Below are 19,325 nucleotides of genomic sequence, written 5' to 3' on the forward strand. Positions count from 1 at the left end.
GAGTCAGGAGTACCTGAGTTCAAATCTGGCCTCAGACACTTAACACTTACTAGCTGTGTGACGCTGGGCAAGTCACTTAACCCCAATTGCCTCACTAAAAAAAAGAAATAATAATAATAATAATAATAGGGGGGCAGCTAGGTGGCACAGTGGATAAAGAACTGGCCCTGGATTCAGGAGGACCTGAGTTCAAATCCAGCCTCAGACACTTGACCCTTGCTAGCTGTGTGACCCTGGGCAAGTCACTTAACCCTCATTGCCCCGCCAAAAAGAAAGAAAAAATAATAGATGCATGTTATTTTGGAAGAAGACCTGGATGAATGAGCATTTATAAAGTGCTTACTATGTACCTGGAATTAAGCTAAGTGCAAGACAGTCCCTTCCCTCATGGAACTTACATTGTAAAAAGGGAATATGAAAATAGGAGCCAGGAGACGGATGGGGTTGTAGTCAGAGTATGGTATGGAGGTGAACAGGAAGTGGCATGGTCACCTGGTTCACTTTGAGATAAGATCAAATTCATCTTCCCACTTCTCAACAATCCATCCTCCTCAAATCCTTCGAAAGTACATTCCCTGAAAAAGTTAATCTATCAGTGAACAGAAGAGGGATTTTGTCTTTGTATCTCCAGTGTTTAGCACATAGTAAGTGCCTGATAAATACTTTGGGGTTTTTTTTGTTGTTTCTTTGGGTTTTGGGGGTTTTTTTTGTTTTTTTTTTAGTGAGGCAATTGGGGTTAAGTGACTTGGCCAGGGTCACACAGCTAGTAAGTGTGTGTTAATTGTCTGAGGTCGGATTTGAACTCGGGTCCTCCTGACTCCAGGGCCCGTGCTCTATCCACTGCGCCACCTAGCTGCCCCCTGATAAATACTTTTGATGTATCCAAAATACATGCAAGGTAGATACAATGTCAGCTCAGAGGAAAGGCCTCAGGAACCAGGAAGGGCCTCTTTCAGAAGATGATGCAGGAAACCAAGGCTTCTAGGAGGAGGTGGCATGAGTAAGCACGAAGCATAACCAATGTCAAGGAACCAAGAAGGGAGTGGGAGCACCCTATGCAAGGAACAGCAAGTACGTGTGGCCAGATGAGAGAGTAAGTGAAGGAAAGCAATGGGGAGGGAAGAAGGAGCCACGTTATGAAGAGCTTTGAAGACAAAACATTTTCTATCTGATATGTGAGGAAGCAGCTGTAGTTCAGTGGGACATAGATTTAGGGCTGGAGGGGACATTATTCAGCTTTCACATTTTACACATGGGCAAACTGAGTTATAGAGGGGCCAGTTCAGTGACTAGGGGCGTTACCAGATGCACACTTTCCGAAAATTGCTATGATGCTTGGGGGGGGGGGAAGGATGGAGTGGGGAGAGATTTGAAGCAGGGAGATCAGTTATTAGAAAGTTATAATAGTCCCTGCTGGAAAAGGAAATGGCAAACCACTCCAGTATCTTTGCCAAGAAAACCTCAAATGGGGTTGCAAATAGACACGACGGCAAATGATTGAACATTTTTTTCAATAGCAGTGAGGATCACAGGGTCATAGACTTACTAGAAAGGAACTTTATTTAGTACTACTTCGTCTTTTTACAGATGAGGAAATTGACATAGAAGTTATATGACTTGCCCAAAGTCACACAGCTATCAAGTACCCCAGGTGAGCTTCTCAGCCAGACCCTCTGTCTTTTTCTACTCTACCACACACTCACTCCTAGGAGATGTTCTTTTGTTTAAGACTGATTTTATGGTAGTAAGATGGGTTTGGGGAAGGGCAAATTGTAGACGGGGATCAAGGAGAGGCTATTGAATTCAATTACATGATAACAGGGATTGACCAAGAGGGATTGATAATGTGAATAGAATGTAGTGATAAGAGAGTCAACTTGCAGGAAGATATTGGCAAGATTTGACAATTGGATTTAGAAATTGTGGGAGAGGGGGAAGTCAAAGATACCTCTCAAATTTCAAGCTTGAATGACTAGAAGAATGACAATATGATGAACAGAAAGTATTATTCCAGGAGGAAGAGCTGGATTGGGAAGGAAATAATAACTTTGGATGCTTGTGGTGTACCCAATCAAGTTTTATGGTTTTTTAAAAAAGTTATTAATGCCTTTTATTTTTACACCATAATTATTTCTAGGTCTATCCTACTGTCCCTCCCTCTCCCCTATTGAATCCTTTGTAACAAAGAAAAACCATTAAACAAAACTACCGGATAGTCACTCTATCTGGCAGTGTTTACAATATCTCCCCCTCACTTCTGTCAAAAGGAGACATGTTCCGTGATCTGTCTCTAGAACCATTCATTTCTTTCTTGATTCCCCAGTCACTTAGAGCTTAGGGAAACTGGTAGAGTCTGATAGTTTCGCCCATAGAGTCCCAAATTTCATGCTTGTGTGTACTTGGATTCATCGGGTGTTATCTTTCTGAGTTTACCCACACAGAGCAAAATGAGCGTGAGAAACCAGAGACTCCAGCCAATAGCCGCTGCAATCCAACCGTCTTCATCCATTCCGTGCTTGCAGCACTGGGAAGCCTTAGAGCAGAAATCTAGATCCACTGAAGAGGAAAAAAAGAGACATATTTCACCACCCTTCTTCCTTTTCCAGCTAAATATCACTTCGTTTCAATGGTCGCTAGAGTTTCCCTCTGTGAAACAAAGTGATATTACTGAACAGGGATTAGAAGCATGAGGACTACAGGTTGTTATCCTAGGAGTGGGAATGAATTTGCCTGATTTATCAGCAAATTTTCCCAGCCTCCACCCTTTCTCCCCCCGCATAAATGAGCCATATTTATGAGAACGCTTCCCATTGCCAGAGCATGGTCATGCGGAAGAGGGCAAAACTAAGGAATGTACAAGAAAATCAAGCCACTGAAATCTTTTGCCGCATTAACCTTGTGTTGTGACCAGTAGAACTAACTGAGCACAGCCAGTGAAGTGAAAAAGGGATTTCTAACTTTATTTCCCTGGATCAAGGTCTTGATTTTACTGTATATCATAGAGAACAACAAATGTCCACATGTATCTAATCTGAACCCAAAGACCAGATTATGAATGAACTGTTGAAAATTGTAGTACTCCCTCCTCTTCTCATTGTTCATAAATAGGCCCAGAATTGATGTTTGAGCCCACAATCATACATCTCATTCAACATCACCACTAAGGTAAGAGCCATCAATTAGCAGCACAGTAGAATATATATAAATGAACACTTCCATTTTCCATCTAGTCATTTAATTATCTAGTAGTTTCTGGGTTTCTTGGTGAATGTTCCCAAGTGTGTTTGTTTTTAAATATCTGTAAGTAATAATAAAATAAGTTAAAAGGTTGAAGAGAAAATTGTCAGAACAGGCATAAATCTACTACTTTATAATCAGCTACTAATAATGTTCTGATGTTTTAATGATAGAGTTAGTGGGCATCTTAGATTTTCAATTCCCTTGTGTATAAATAAGGAACCTGTGTACAAGGTCACATAAGTTTGAAATTGTAGAGCTAGAATTCAAAGCAGGTCTTCTTATTCCAACTCTATGGTTCTTTCTAGTGCTCCATGTTTAGCAATCCAGCTTCCTCACTCCCACCCCCAAGCCATGACAGGTCTGATATTAGATATTCAGTAAAAGCCTCTAAATTCTAGCAAATTACAATCAATGTTTATAAGAAAACTTACTTCCCAGATAGTCACCTTATTGCTAAGGGAGCAATACTTTAGCAACATTTTAGTGAAAGTCTAAGGGATACAGATTTTGGCCCAATAGCATAATGCTATTCTAGAAAGAATAATGGAGTTGGCATCAGAAGATCTGGGTTCAAATCCTCGATCTGTCACTCATGACTAGAGTGAGTTTAGACAAGCTATTTAACCCTACTATGCCTTAGTTTCCATGTTTGTAAAATGACTTTAGATGACTTCTAGGGTTCCTTCCTATTCTATCATGCTGTAGGTTCCTAGAAGCTTTGTGAGGTAGTAAATTCCCTTTCCTTGAGTGACCATGTCAAAAATACTACAAAAAGGGGCAGCTAGATGGCGCAGTGGTTAAAGCGTTGGCCCTGGATTCAGGAGGACTTGAGTTCAAATCTGACCTCAGACACTTAACACTTACTAGCTGTGTGACCCTGAGCAAGTCACTTAACCCCCCTTGCCTCACTAAAAAAAAAATACTACAAAAGAAGTTCTTACATTGTGTAGATTGGATTAAATGACTTCCAACCCTGATATTCTATCATTCTGTGTATTTTAATCACCCTCCATTTTGTCTCAAGTTATACCAGGTGGCTGGATTATTAGGATCTCCATGGAGTCTTATACCCAGCAACCCTGAAGATAGATTCAAAGAAAGGCTCAGTAATCTCTTAGACTTCTTTTGGAGGACAGGGAGAAACTAGATTCATGTACAAGTGTAGAAAGGGCCACAAGATGCTAAATTGACCCCACCCGGGAGCAATGACACCTAGTAATCATCTCAACCAGTAAATGAGACTTGAACAACAGAGAGATTTGAACACCAGTCCGGGGGCTTTCAGCAGCAGTAGTAGATAGCTTACTAGAACACTGTTCTGTCAATGCCGAGTATGACGAAGGAGCTGTTGAGGAGTTGTGTGTTTCTGAAAGAACAAAAACAGAAGAGAGGCAGAATCAGCACAACAAATCGCACCCAGATGAAGGTTTACTAGCCCTTCCTGGAAATCAGACACGCTCCTATGACTATGAGAACTCAAGGTGGGGCGGATCACAGTTGTTGCTGTCACAGGTTCACCTTGACTTTGTAAAAGGCCAGTTGGAAGGAAATTGAATTCTTTGGTTTTGACAGCCAATGTCAGGGGCAGCTAGGTGGCGCACTGGATAAAGCACCGGCCCTGGATTCAGGAGGACCTGAGGTCAAATGACACTTAACACTTACTAGCTGTGTGACCCTGGGCAAGTCACTTAACCCCAATTGCCTCACCAAAGGAAAAAACAAAAACAAACAAACAAACAAACCCCAAACAGCCAATGTCAAGCTCATTTCAGCTTCATTAAAAGAATGGCTCATTTCAGACCTCTTAGCCTGAGAGGTAGAGGAGAGAGCCTTGGTTTTAGGGTCTGTAGACTTGGGTTCACTACCTAGCTCTGCCCAGAAGTAGATCGACCTGGGCTTGTTTCTTCATCTGTAAAATGGGCAGAATGGCAGTGCCTACCTTCTAATTCAATCTAATCCTATAGTTGGAAGGAATCCTAGAGGTCATTCAGTCCACCCCACTATGTTTTACAAATTGTTAAACAGCTCTTGCAGTTTAATGAGCATTTGAGATTTTCATCAGTCTGTGGCATTCCGGATTTGAAAAGTTCCTCCAACAATGCAAATCAATATCTACGACTGTTCACGAGTACATAATATGTACTCTCTATATACCCTAAAATACATGAAAGGTTAAGTGACTTGCCCAGGATCATGCAGCTAGCAAATTTCTTATGGATTCACATGGCATTTGAACCCAGATCTTCCTTACTCCAAGTCCAGCTGTCTACAGATTGACACTAAAACCAAAATCAGAACCAGAGCCCAAAGTGTTTTAGTCAGCTTTGTCCCTTGTTTTCAAGTCAGCCTGGGTTGCAAGCTGCTTAAAATCTTAGATCCAACATATACAAGGCTGAGCAATGAGGACTCTAGGTTATCAGACTAGTCTTTGATCCTTGACACCACCTTTTAGACTTATCTTGCTGGGCTTGCCTGGTGTCAGAGGTTATAGGACACTTGTTTGTAGTCAGTGACTGCAAGGCACTGATATAATGTACATGAAAGTTTTTTGTGACTATAATTCACTATGCAAATTTAAGTCACCATTATTAATTGGATTTTTAATGGAATGTACATATTTATTAAGGAATCCCTAATATTTCCTCAGGATTAGCATAGGCGCTTAAAAGTACAAACACTCAAGCAGCCCTAGAAAAAGGAGGACGTGTCTCCAAGTTACTGTTTTAAGCTTTTTATATACATGATGGGAGAAGATTCATATATTGTTTGGGTTTCCCCCAGTAGACTTAGTCCAAGGAATAAATTCTGAACATATCCCTTCCAGTATATTATAATGCTATTCATCCTATTTTCTTGGCACTGCCAGAAGTTGTAGAAAACTCCCAAGTTCCCATCCTAGAACACTGTGTCCTTCAGGGACATTGGTTTTTGTAGGCAGTGGAATACTAGTTTGAAAAGGGACCTATTATTTAGCCAAAGGCATGAAATTGTTGTTCTAACTAAAGTTTTATGCTACCCCACCCCAAGTCTCTCAAATGTCTTACCCAAGTACTGTAATTAGTTGATGTAATCTGACATAAATTATTTACACCTGAAAGACATGGGGGGAAGGAGGGGGAGGCATTTGGGTGGGAGAAATTGATTTCTCAACTCTTTTCACCTTTATAATAAAAATTGTTTTCTTGATTTTTTTGACTGGTCCTGTTTCCTTTGCCAAGGAGAGTGAAAATAGTTTCCCACCTATCTGAAGCCAAAGTCAATTGATTCCTACAGGAAGGCAAACTCGGATTATTCCAGGATTATTAATGGAATTTGGAACTCTAAGCACTGGGATGCAAAGGAAACCTTGTGTTCCCAGTATAAGAGTTAAGGATCTAATATTGTTCATCCCCAGAAGCTTCACCCTTAGGGGCAGGTCTGGGATGGCACCCCTGGTGCTAAGCAGCCTAGCTGCTCTCACTATATCCAGTGCAAAGAATTCCAGGGAAACAAGGCAGTTGAGAAGTGCAGGGATGGGTCAGTTGGAAGAAGAGGGTCAGCTGAAGAGTGGGGGGGGGGGGCTTATGGGGTCTTAGATTTAGAATTGGAAGGAACCTTAAAAACCATCTAGTTTAATCCCCTTGTTTTACAGATGAAGCAAGTGAGACCCAGTTGAAATGGCTAAAGTCACCTATATGTGTCAGAAGAGGAGTTTGAATCCATACTCAACTCCAGTTGCTCGAGTCAGTATGTTGGATGTAATATGAGTTTGTGTTTCAGTTGTGTCTGACTTTGTGACCACATTTGGGGTTTTCTTGGCAAAGGTACTGAAGTGGTTTGCCATTTACTTCTCATTTTACAGGGGAGGAAACTGAGGCAAACAGGGTTAAGTGACTTGTGCAGGGTCACACATCCAACAAGTGTCTAAGGCCAGGCTTGAGCTCAGGAAGATGAGTCTTTCTGACTTCAGGCTTCTTATTCTATCTACTGTGTCCTCTATATACCTTAAAGACATCAAAGAGAGGGCAAAATGATCCCTATGTATAAAAATGTTTATAACAGCTCTTTTTGTGGTGGTGAAAAACTGGAATCTAAAGGGATACCCATTGATTAGGGGAAAAGTAAACAAGGTATATGAATGTGATAGAATACTATTGTGCCATAAGAAAACGGTCAGAGAAACCTAGGAAAACTTATGAACTGATACAAAATGAAGGGTGCATAGACAGGAGAACAATTTATATAGTAATAACATTATAAAGAAAAACAATTTTGAAAGATTTAAAAGCTATGACCAATGCAATGATCAACCATTCTGATGATGGAAATAGCTTTCAAGTAAAGTGACTGATTAAAAAACAGCAACAACAACAGAATTTCTACATCAAAATTGGTACTATCTCTTTCTTTTTTCTTTTTTTTTTTTTAGTAAGGCAATTGGGGTTAAGTGACTTGCCCAGGGTCACACAGCTAGTAAGTGTTAAGTGTCTGAGGTCGGATTTGAACTCAGGTACTCCTGAATCCAGGGCCGGTGCTCTATCTACTGCGCCATCTAGCTGCCCCGGTACTATCTCTTTCAAAGTCACTTTATGTACCTGTCCATTTGTTGTTCAGTCATTTCAGTTGTGTCCAACTCTTCATGATCCCATATAGGGTTTTCTTGGCAAAGATCCTGGAGTGGTTTGCCAGTTCCTACTCCAGCTACCTGTGTGTATGTGTATGTGTATATATGGACATATATTTGTCTCTGATGACCTAAACATATTAGGACTCCTCTCTTAGAAATGGTTTGAGAGTCATTTTACAAAACGTAAAATGAAGTATCTCATTGCTTTATATTCAGACCTGGTTTTGAACCAAAGGCCTAGCTTGTTCACTCTCCTTATTCATTATTAGTTGCAAATGTTTATTAGTTGTTTTCAAGAATCAATTCCATCTTCAAAAGATGTAAAATGATGTGTGTTAATCACTTGGCAGACCTTAAGCAGGAAGTCAACTATTGGTTGTATTGCTATTATTATTTTGTTATTATCATTACTGTTAAGATTTGCCACCACTGAGGCTTGGGGTTTTTTTGTTTTTATTTTTTGTTTTATTTTATTTTATTTTTTGCAGGGCACTGGGGGTTAAGTGACTTGCCCAGGGTCACACAGCTAGTAAGTGTCAAGTGTCTGAGGCCAGATTTGAACTCAGGTACTCCTGAATCCAGGGCTGGTGCTTTATCCACTATGCCATCTAACTATCCCCCTGAGGCTTGTTTTTTAAAAGAAATGTGTCACCAACAGTAAATGCAATTGCAATGGGGGAATTTCAGAAATGGTTTTAAGCATGAACAACATTGTTAGTTAGTAAACATTGTTAGTAAATAGTCTTCCACAATAATTGCTTTTCAGGACAAAACACATTCAGATTATGGCATGTTTGTTACAAATTAGTCATGTTACCTTTTGACTCATACATCATGGCTCTCTCAACCATTTGCCACAATAAACATTCCTGGTAGTTATTTCCTGTCTACTTTGTAATGAAGTCAAACTAATCCAATCCTCATCTTTCTGACCATACTTTCTCTACTTCTTGAAGAAGTCTGGAAATGACTCACAGAAAGAGAGAAGAGAGCATAATGGAGGACAAGTGGTGAGAAGGGAGTAAAAGGCAAAGATGTGATGTTTGGAGGAAGAAGAATGAAAGTGCAGTGTAGTATTTCTCAGCAAAACTATACTGTGGACCAGTTGTCCTCTCTAGATTGAGTGTGATACCCCACTTAGCATCTGAGGGGGGCAAGATTAGTAGACAAGGACATGGTAAAAGTCAGGGGTTGAAAGAGTAGGGACATAGGAAGGAGTCCTTAAAAATATAGAGAGATAGATAAATACACACACACACACACACACACACACACGCACGCACGCACGCACGCACGCACGCACGCGCTTTACCTGAAATTTATAAGGAATTTACTCCAAATCAAGGGCAACATCCAGTTCCCATTGACTAAGGTATGGTCAATAGATGTGAACACAAATTTTAGAAATGAGGGGGAATGTATTACAAATCCTCTTTGAACCTTTTTCATAAAGAAATGCTGTTTTAAAAATTTTGAGATAGTGCTTCACTCCTATTAAATGGGCAAAAATAAGTAAAAATGAAGAGTCAGTCCTGGAAGAGTTGGGGAGAAACAAGATCCATTGGTGATTGAATTAAAATTAGTAAAATCTTTTCTTTCCTCTTTATCATCTTTTAAAATTTTATATTTTTGTGAATATTTTACGAAATACCTAGTAGATAGAACACTGGGTGTGGAATCAGGAAGACTCTTCCTGAGTTCAAATCCTACCTCAGCTACTTGCAAGCTGTGTGACTTTGGGCAAGTCACTTAAACCTGTTTTATTCAGTTCCTTATCTGAAAAATGATCTGGAGAAGGAAATTTGCAAACCACTGCAGTAACTTTGCCAAAAAAAAAAAAAAAACCCCACCCAAATGGGGTCAGACATGACTGAACCTAACAACAACAACCCAGTAATAGATGTATATAATATATAAATGAGTAAATAATACATATTAGGTGCTGTTTGAAATTTTTTTATTGCTAGGGGTGCATAATCAAAAATCTTTTACGTTAGGAGTAAAACAAACAGAATTGGCAAAAATTGAAAGTAAAAGGAGATAGTTTGATCACATTTGCCCAAACAAGTGCAGCTTCATGCTGCTTTCCCAAAAGTACTTTGGGGAGGCAGCTAGGTGGTGCAGAGGATAAAGCACTGGCCCTGGATTCAGGAGGACCTGAGTTCAAATCTGGCCTCAGACACTTGACCCTTACTAGCTGTGTGACCCTGGGCAAGTCACTTAACCCCCATAGCCCTGCAAAAACAAACAAACAAAAAATTACTTTGGAAACCAGGCCCTTTCATACTCACTGTTCCAATAGAAAAGACCTGGACAAGTTCTTTGTAATAGCACAATCTTTTTGGAGAATGATCTGACACCTTGCGAGTGTTACAGAATAAAAAAATAATTAAAAGCGACAAAAAGAGCCATCAAAGCAGGAATGACTGTAAATAAGGGAAAATGTACACATAAATACATGTACAGGGGTGAGTAGACAGAATGAGAGGAAGCACAGGGGGAGTAGATAATAGGTTGTAATCAGCATTTTGTATTTTGGAATTGATTTTCAAAAGGTAAATAGTGAAATTATAGTTTACTTGTTGTTGTTTAAAGTTACATGCATAATGTGTTTCTTAATTTATAAAGCAGCAGCAAGGATTTCTATTAGTGACAGTCTTATGGACTATCAGAAATTTGCTCCTAATGCTCCCAAACTGGCAGCAGGAAAATAACAGTGTAGAGAAGCAGTTCTCAGGCCCCTTTTACACTCTCAATTATTGAAGACCCCCAAAGAGCTTTGGTTTATGTGAGTTACATCTATGAATGTTTACTGTTAGCTATGGAAATGTCTTAGTATTATTATGAAAAGAGTTTAACACCTGTCACTCCTGAGGTTCCTCAGACTACACTTTAAGAGTAGCTGGTGTGGAATACTATCCTGGAAAACAGGGAAATCTGGTGCCTCAGTTTCTTCATCTGTAAAAATCAACATAAGTAAGTTCCCTTCTGCCTTTAAGACCTATATTCTAAAAAGTGCATGGCACATAGAAAACACTATACAAATGCTCATTCCTTCTTCTCCCTTCCTTTCCCTTTCCCTTATGATCCTTTGCTGTTATGAACAGTGTAATTGATCCTAGAGAGGTTTCTTAACCTCTGTTTACATTAGTTTTTTCCACTTGTCAAATGAAGATATTATCTCATTTTATCTGTCTTAGAGAGATGGCCAGAAAATAAATCAGAGAATCTACTAGAGAAAGCACTTGGAGGTATGTATTACTATTCAAGGAATTATTAATTTTGAAGGAAAAGGAAAAATAATAAGGGGCTTAGAATATTGTGAGAAGGAAGGGGAAGAGATGATTAAATAATTATCCATATTTCCAAAAGATCCATGATTTCACTTGTGAGGGTGCTCCCTCCAAACAAGATCCAGATCCCAACCCCTCCATGCCTTAGTAGACAATATAATGGTCTACTATTGGCCAGTTGTTGTAGAAGAAAAAAAAAACCATCACCTGGTGGCCAGCCCAGAGATAATGAGCTTCTCAGAATTAGGCTAAAGGGGCCCTAGGATAACAGACTATTCCAAACAGAGCAGAAAGTCTTCATAGGTCTCTCTACTGCCATAGTCTCTGCTGGCCTTGGGGTCAGTGCCATCAAGCAGTGACACATTGGAGGCAGGGGTTGACAAAAAGAGAAAAAAAAGTGATTTCCCTGACCCGTGGGGAAGGAAAGAGAAGCTACTGGTAAGTAACAAAATAAAAATCCTTTTGGGTTAATTACATTGTTAGACTTGGGGAAACTTTTTTTTTAACGTTCTACTCTTAGAAATAGCAAACAAATGATGAATACATTTCAGAAGAAAAATGTCACCACATCAGTATGCGCCAGGTGAGAGCTGGGAATTCAATCTCTGTCAATAGGAAATTAAACCTAACCCCCCCCCCCATCCCCACCCCCCTAATTCCTTGCTTTATTTTGACTAGAAAGTCCTGTTTCCTTTTTCCTTGGGCCAAATGGCCTCCTTCCCTCCCTTTCTCACTCGGGTTTTTCCCTTCTTCCCTCTCCTTCCCTCCTTTGTGGTGAACAAACCCCACAATTCTACCTGCTAAGCAAGTTGTGTGGAAGGAAGCAGACAGGAGGAAGAGGCTGATGGGAACGTAGATCACAGAGGAAAGCTGTTTCATGGTGGAGATGGGAGTCACCTGTCCAGACTGCCCTGGTACAGCTTGTCCCTGGAAACCTTGAAAATGACTCTGGCCGACCACAGGGAAACTTCTGCTGTTGTATTTAGGAGAGAAGAGAAGGGGTGGAGCAAAGTGAATTCTCATCTATCACACTGTTGTTCTTGCTTCTTGAATAAAGAAAGGATTCCCTCCCCACCACACCCTCCCCACTTTCAAATCCTGTGGAGTTTGGGGAGAGGTGGGGACAATTCCTAAAGTCCTTATTTGAAAAAGGGAGTTAAAAAAAAACACAAACGAATTTGTTGAATAGGAGACAGAGGAACAGCTGTGTTGGCTATGCCAGTTTAATTTTCAGATACTTGCTAGCTGTGTGACCCTAGGTAAAATCACTTAACCTCTCTCAACCTCAGTTTCTTTAATCTGTAAAGTGGGAATTATAATGTTGTTGTGAGGATCAAATAATATAAAAAGCACGATATAAATATTAACTATTATTATTTCTAGAGAGGGGGAAGAAACAAAATGTGCATAGTAAGTAAATACAAAAAGTTTGCCAAGGAATTTCAAGAGGAAGAGAGTGTAAAATAACTCAGGATACAGTCTCTACCCTTAACTTGCCCTGTGACTTTGGGCAAATCACTGCCCCTCTCTGCCCCTCAGTTTCTTCATCTATAAAAGGGGGGGGGGGGCATGGTGATCTCTAAGGTCTCTTACAGTACTAATGGTCTAGGGTTAGATGGTTTGGTATTGCTCCTATCTGAGAAACCATTGTTTGCTCAGCCACAAATCAGCTCTATTAGATAATAGAATTTTAGAGCTGAAAGGGACCTTAGAAATTATCTAGTCCTACCCTCTCTTTTCTTTTCTTTTCTTTTTTTAGTGAGGCAATTGGGGTTAAGTGACTTGCCCAGGGTCACACAGCTAGTAAGTGTTAAGTGTCTGAGGCCACATTTGAACTCAGGTCCTCCAGATTACAGGGCCGGTGCTCTATCCACTGCACCATCTAGCTGCCCCTAGTCCTACCTTCTCAATTAAGAGGTGAGGGTAAACGAGACCTAATAAGATTGAATAATTTTTCCAAGGTCATAGTTTCTGAGTCAGGTTTTGAATTCAGGTCTCTGGTTCCAAATCCAACACTATCTACCAAAAATTATCAGCAACAGGTTTTCTGTTATCAATATAATGTGAGCCACGAAGGTAATTGGTAAATTTCAGTTCTTTCCTTGGAAAGAATGCTGGACTTGGAGACTCTGAATTTAAGCTACTTATAAGCCATGGAGCTTGAGGCAAGTCCCCTAACCCCCCATGAACCTCATTTCCTTATCTAAAAAAATTAGAAGTTTGGAGTTAATGATCTCTAAGGTTCTTTCCAGTTCTTAAATCTATGAGCCTATGATGAGTTTCTACAGTTATAATGTGGAGATGATGATCCTTTGTCCCTCTACCGGTTTAGGGTGATCAAAGTGGTGTTGACTTCTCATAACATCCGTAGGACTTGTATGCTGAATGTTTGGGGGTTGTTTGTTTTTTCCTAAGACAGGGGACTGCTGTGCACATATCTCTTCAGATTTTCATTTGGGTCCCCTTGTAACAATGGCCCTTGTTTTTGTGAAGGCTGGAAGGAGTTGGAACTGAAGACAACCAAGGAAAAAGCTAATAACAAGGCACCTTCCCTCCCATATTCAGGAATTTGTTTCTCCCAGGAAAGGCTGCTCTCTTTTTGTTTTGTGCCTTGTTTGTGTTTTAGCTGTGTGTTTACATCACTTTGTTAGCTATGCCTAAGGCACAAGTTGTCCCAGAAGCCCACAGTTTCATATAATTAGAACAGGACAGGACCTAAGAGGTCACCTAGTCCAACATACATCTTTAGACAAATTCCACCTGTGACATCCTCAACAAGGGGCCATTCAGCCTCCAACTGAAGACCTCCCTCTGATGGGGAGCTCACCATGTCCTGAACAGTTAATCACATGTCCCCTGAGTCCTTTCTTCTCCAGTCCAATAATCCTGAGTTTTTTCCAACTGATCCACATTATGGCAATAATCTTTCTAATGAGAAGAAACACAGAACTGAGTGCTTGGTCATGACCTTAGAGATCACATGCCTTACTCCCCCTTCCTCATCATAAAGATGGGGAAACCAAAGTCTATGGGGGAGAAGGGAGGGATAATTTACCCAAGGTCACAAAGATAGTAAGTAGCTGAAGCAGGATTTCAACTCAGGAATTTCTGATCCAAATACAGGACCCTTTCTGTCCTCCCATGTTGCCTTTCCTCCTCTCATAAACAGATGTCCCCTAATAAGCAGGGAAGGGTACTGAAAAGACCTCGAGGTAGGATGTAAGAAGGCCTGGGGTCAGCAATACCAAGAAGCAGTCTGGGGGCAGCTAGGTGGTGCAGTGGATAGAGCACCGGCCCTGAACTCAGGAGGACCTGAGTTCAAATCCAGCCTTAGACATTTGACACTTACTAGCTGTGTGACCCTGAGCAAGTCACTTAACCCCCATTGCCCCACCAAAAAAAAAAAAAAAAAAGCAGTCTGGGGCCATCAGAGCCTCTTTCCTTCTGGACCTCTCCTATCTCATGAGTGAGTTGTACCGAGGTGCTTTCTGAAGATCTTAAAAATGGGGATAAATAACACTTTCCCTCCCTACTCCAAGAGGTTGTTGTAAGGGTCCAGTGAAAGTGCTTTGTAACTATCAAGCATGAAAAAACAATATTTTGTTATCATAAAGTTGGCCCTTAATTCAGTTTTGAGCCAGAGACCAAGGTTTGAGGCAGCATCATGCTTAACATTTGAACACGGGGTTGAGGGGAGGGAAGGAAGGTACCCACAACACTTTTTTTTTTTTTTTTTTGCGGGGGCAACAGGGGTTAAATGACTTGCCCAGGGTCACACAGCTAGCAAGTGTGTCTGAGTCTGGATTTGAACCCAGGTCTTCCTGAATCCAGGGCCGGTGCTTTATCCACTGTGCCACCTAGCTGTCCCTACAACACACTTTTTAATTTAATCTGTATTTTTGTTGTTGTTGTTGTTGTTTGTTTGTGTGTGTGTGTGTGTGTGTGTGTGTGTGTGTGTGTGTGTGTGAGGCATTTGGGGTTAGATGACTTGCCAAGGGTCACACAGCTAGTGTCAAGTGTCCGAGGTTGGATTTGAACTCAGGTCCTCCTGACTCCACGTCCAGTGCTCTATCCACTGCGCCACCTAGCTCCCCTTTTAATTTGTATTATTAATATTTTTTCATCACTTCTTTTTTGTTTTGGTGGTGTGTGTTTTTTAGATGACTTGCCTAGGGTCACACAATGTCTGAGGTCAGATTTGAACTCAGGTCCTTTAAGGGCCAAAGCTTTATCCACTGTGCCACCTAGCTGCCCCCTCCACCTCAAATCACTTTTTAAAGTCAAGGCCCTGGGGGGCGGCTAGGTGGCCCAGTGGATAAAGCACCAGCCCTGGATTCAGGAGTTCAAATCCAGCCTCAGACACTTGATACTTACTAGCTGTGTGACCCTGGGCAAGTCACTTAACCCCTATTGCCTCACTTAAAAAACACACAATAAGGATCAACAGAGGGGGCGCTCCTTCCATTGACAAAGATCACCAGCCTCTAAATTCCGGAGATGGTTTTTAGCAGTTGTATTGGGTTCCCCTGGACTCACCTTGCTGCTGATCCTCTCTGAATTCAGCTATTCTGGTTATCAGAAAGCAGGAATACTGAATTTGTAGGACTTTTAGTCAAATCCTACTTCTGCTATTTACTAGCTGTGTGACCTTGGGCAAGTAATTTAATCTCTCTGGATCTCGGTTTCCTTCTCAATGAAATGAAAGCATTTGATTGGCTACCCTAGAAGGTTCTTTCCTGCTCTTTGTTCTTAGGCTGGTCGGTATTCTTGAGTTATTGACTTGATAGTGTTGTTTTTCAGTCCATTTGGTCCTGTTTGGCTCTTTGTGACCCCATTTCGGAGTAATTTGCCATTGTCTTCTCCAGCTCATTTTACAGATGAGAAGACTGAGGCACACAGGGCTAAATGACTTGCCCAGGATTGCATAGCTAATAAGTGTCTGATTTAAGATTTGAACTCAGATCTTTATGACTATAGGCCTAGCGCTCTATCTGCTGAGCCAGCTAGTTAGCTCTATTATTCACTTACCCTGTATGGCAGAGTGGATAAAGTGACAGGCCTGGAGTCTGAAAGGCTCATCTTCCTGAATTCAAATCTGGCCTCAGAACACGAACTGTGTGACCCTGGCCAAGCCACTAAACTTGTGTTTGCCTTAATTCACTGGAGAAGGAACTGGTAAACCTACCAGTGCCAGTGTCTTTGCCAAGAAAACCCAAATGGTGTCAGTCATGAAGAATCAGACCCGACTGAAGAACAAGTAAACCATGAGAGGGGAGGCCCCCTCCGGGTCTGTGATGATGTTGGCTAAATATCCACATCCCAGAACTATTTGTATTTCTGGTTTATCCCTTTGTGGGAGATATTTCTGTTGGCACTGTTATGTTTGTGGTCAGGTCTGTCTGTTGTTTAGTAAACACAAATCTGAGTTCTCAGAAAGTAATTTTAAGGTAAGGTGTTATGGCAAAAACCAATATACATTCTAGAAAACCAATCAACTATTTTTATTTTTTAATTTGATCCATATGTTTAGAAAAGAAAGTTTGCATGGCCAAGGAGTTGGCTGGCAAGTTATAGCTTTGTGCCCTCACTCAAGGACACCTGAGAGGCAATTGATTTAAGTCATGCACACCTTGACCAACATAGAAACAAGCTTAGGAACCAATTTAGCAAGAATAAGAGGAAACTGGGTGTTGTGATAGATAGAGTGCTGAACCTGGAGTGAGTTCAAATCCAGCCTCAGACACTAGCTGTGTGACCCTGGGCAAAGTCTAGCTATATATAATGTCCCTGGGTTGGGGTAGTGATATTGAGGTTTTAGAGCTTACGAGTACATTATATACAGCTAGGTTGTACAGTGGTTAGAGTGCCAAGCCTTGATTCAGGAAGACTCATCTTCCTGAGTTCAAATCTGGCCTCAGACATTTACTAACTGGGTAATCTTGGGAAAGTCACTTCACCCAGTTTGCCTCAGTTTTCACATTTGTAAAATGAGCTAGAGAGGGAAGTAGTATACCATTCCAGTATCTCTGCCAAGAAAACCCCAAATGGGATTCGTTGAATAAATGAATTTTTTAAAGCATTAATTTTTTTGTTTGTTTTTTTTTTGCAGGGCAAGGAGGGTTAAATGACTTGCCCAGGGTCACACAGCTAGTAAGTGTCAAGTGTCTGAGGCTGGATTTGAACTCAGGTCCTCCTGAATCCAGGGCTGGTGCTCTATTCACCACACCACCTAGCTGCCCCTAAATCATTAATTTTTAAAAAATTTACATTCCCACACCAAAATGCCAACAAGTCTTAACAATTGTTTCTTCTTTTTAAAAAATAATTTTATTGTACCTATCACCAAAGGCGATAAAAATTTCTCCCAGCATCCCACCCCTATGACCTTCCTCAGAATCACACCATGTAACAGGTGTTTTAAAAGAAAAAGAAGAGAAAAGAAATCAGCAAAATGAACAATCTTAAACTCTGTGCAATGTGCCACACCCATGGATCTCCCACCTCTGCAAAGGGGGCCTGGTGGGAATGTGCAAATTATCTTTTCCAACCCACTTCCCCCAACCCTTTGAATTGAGAGCCTTAAGACTCTGATGCTCAGTTTCATTTCTAAGGTCAGTTGCTTAGTTTAAGAAGGTTGGGTTTTGATTTTTCATTCCATTTATGTTATTACTTTTGACTAAGCTCTTTGTGAGCATTTTCAGGGAGAAAAAGCCATTATTTTACTTACCACTAGCTTTATTATTTTTTTTGAAGGGGTATGTGCTTCTGATGACATTATGTAAAATGATCCTACACAGCTGAGGCATGTGCTTATGCAAAATCTCTTCCTAATCCCAGGTACAAGGACATAGTACAAAAGATGCTCTCAATTTTTAGTTAATTTCCATTCTCTGAAAGCCAGGAGGTAGCTTCAACTCTCATCCTTCCATGAAAACAAGTGCCAGTTTGGAGAAATTCCCTGGCACACTAAAATTCTTAATAAGAATCATGGAGGGGCGGCTAGGTGGCGCAGCGGATAAAGCACCGGCCCTGGATTCAGGAGGACCTGAGTTCAAATCCAGCCTCAGACACTTGACACTTACTAGCTGTGTGACCCTGGGCAAGTCACTTAACCCCCATTGCCCCGCAAAAAAAGAAAAAAAAAAAAGAATCTTGGAAACACAAGTGCTTAATCAGCTCCAACTGGCGTTTATGTTAGATTTCCTCATGGAATTGGAAAGAAATTCTCTCTCAGCCTCAGTTTCCCCATTTGTAATAGAACCTACTTCCCTGAAGGTAGTAAGGAATTCTTTCCCTCCTCATCCTAACTTCCTTGGTTTCTCTCAAGTCCCAGCTAAATTCCTACCTTCTACAAGAAGCCCTTCCCAATACTGCCACTCCCCGCCCCCCATGCTAGTGCTTTCCCTCTGTTGGTTACCTGCAACTGATCCTGTATACAGCTTGTTTGTACTTAGTTGCTTACATGTTGTCTCCCCCATTAGACTGTGGCCTCCTAGAGGGGAGGTCTTTTGCATTTCTTTGTATCCCCAGGCGCTAAATCTAGTGCCTGGAGCTTAGTAGGTGCTGACCGAGGATCACTTATATGTAAAAGAAGTAGGGAAGGAATAAGCATTAAAAAAAATTTTTTTTTTAATTTTTTTTTTTGCAAGGCAATGAGGGTTAAGTGACTTGCTCAGGGTCACACATCTAGTACAGTGTCAAGTGTCTGAGGTCAGATTTGAACTCAGGTCCTCCTGAATCCAGGGCTTGTGCTTTATCCACTGTGCCACCTAACTGCCCCGCACCCCATAAGAATTTATGTGGTGCCTACAAAATGCTATGAACTGTGCTAAGTGCCTTTACAAATATCTCATTTGATTCTCACTTTGCAAACCTCAAAGGACTATATAAATGCTATTGGTTACTTAATTTTTTTATAAATCAAGAAACTTCAGACATGTAAAGGAACTTGGAACCTTCCCATTTTACAAATGAAGAAACCAAGTCCTTGAGAAGTAAAATGATTTGCCCAAAGGTACACCAGTAATAAACAGCTGAGGTAGGATTCGAATCCTGTCTTCTTTCCATTATACGTTGCTGGCTCTGCTATTCTAACCTCTTCATCATATTCCTCCTCCACAAATGGCAAAGTGCCATATTTTGTACCTAATTATAGCTTTTAAATATGTTTATTATCCCAATATGCT

At 40.8% G+C, this 19,325-nt stretch overlaps 1 protein-coding gene across 1 annotated transcript; it reads right to left on the reverse strand.

Annotated features, from left to right (window-relative positions):
- Window positions 1-1,645: 1,645 nt before the first annotated feature.
- TMEM213 (transmembrane protein 213) lies at window positions 1,646-12,086 on the reverse strand. The gene is made up of 3 exons (XM_043968817.1): window positions 11,937-12,086; window positions 4,547-4,606; window positions 1,646-2,556 (listed from the first exon to the last, which is right to left on the reverse strand). The coding sequence occupies exons 1-3, from the start codon at window positions 12,016-12,018 to the stop codon at window positions 2,384-2,386; spliced, it is 315 nt and encodes a 104-aa protein (XP_043824752.1). The 5' UTR covers window positions 12,019-12,086; the 3' UTR covers window positions 1,646-2,383.
- Window positions 12,087-19,325: the final 7,239 nt, after the last annotated feature.

The sequence above is a fragment of the Dromiciops gliroides genome, chromosome 5, assembly GCF_019393635.1.
Source record: "Dromiciops gliroides isolate mDroGli1 chromosome 5, mDroGli1.pri, whole genome shotgun sequence".
Lineage (NCBI taxonomy): Eukaryota > Metazoa > Chordata > Mammalia > Microbiotheria > Microbiotheriidae > Dromiciops > Dromiciops gliroides.

Excerpts from the sequence above, each read along its gene's own strand:
- TMEM213 (XM_043968817.1), bottom strand. The coding sequence starts at position 12,018 with ATGAAACAGCTTTCCTCTGTGATCTACGTTCCCATCAGCCTCTTCCTC. Across the intron at positions 4,607-11,936 it reads CCACACAACTTGCTTAGCAG|AAACACACAACTCCTCAACA; the intron begins GTAGAATTGTGG and ends TTGTTCTTTCAG. Across the intron at positions 2,557-4,546 it reads ATTGACAGAACAGTGTTCTA|TGGATCTAGATTTCTGCTCT; the intron begins GTAAGCTATCTA and ends TTTCCTCTTCAG.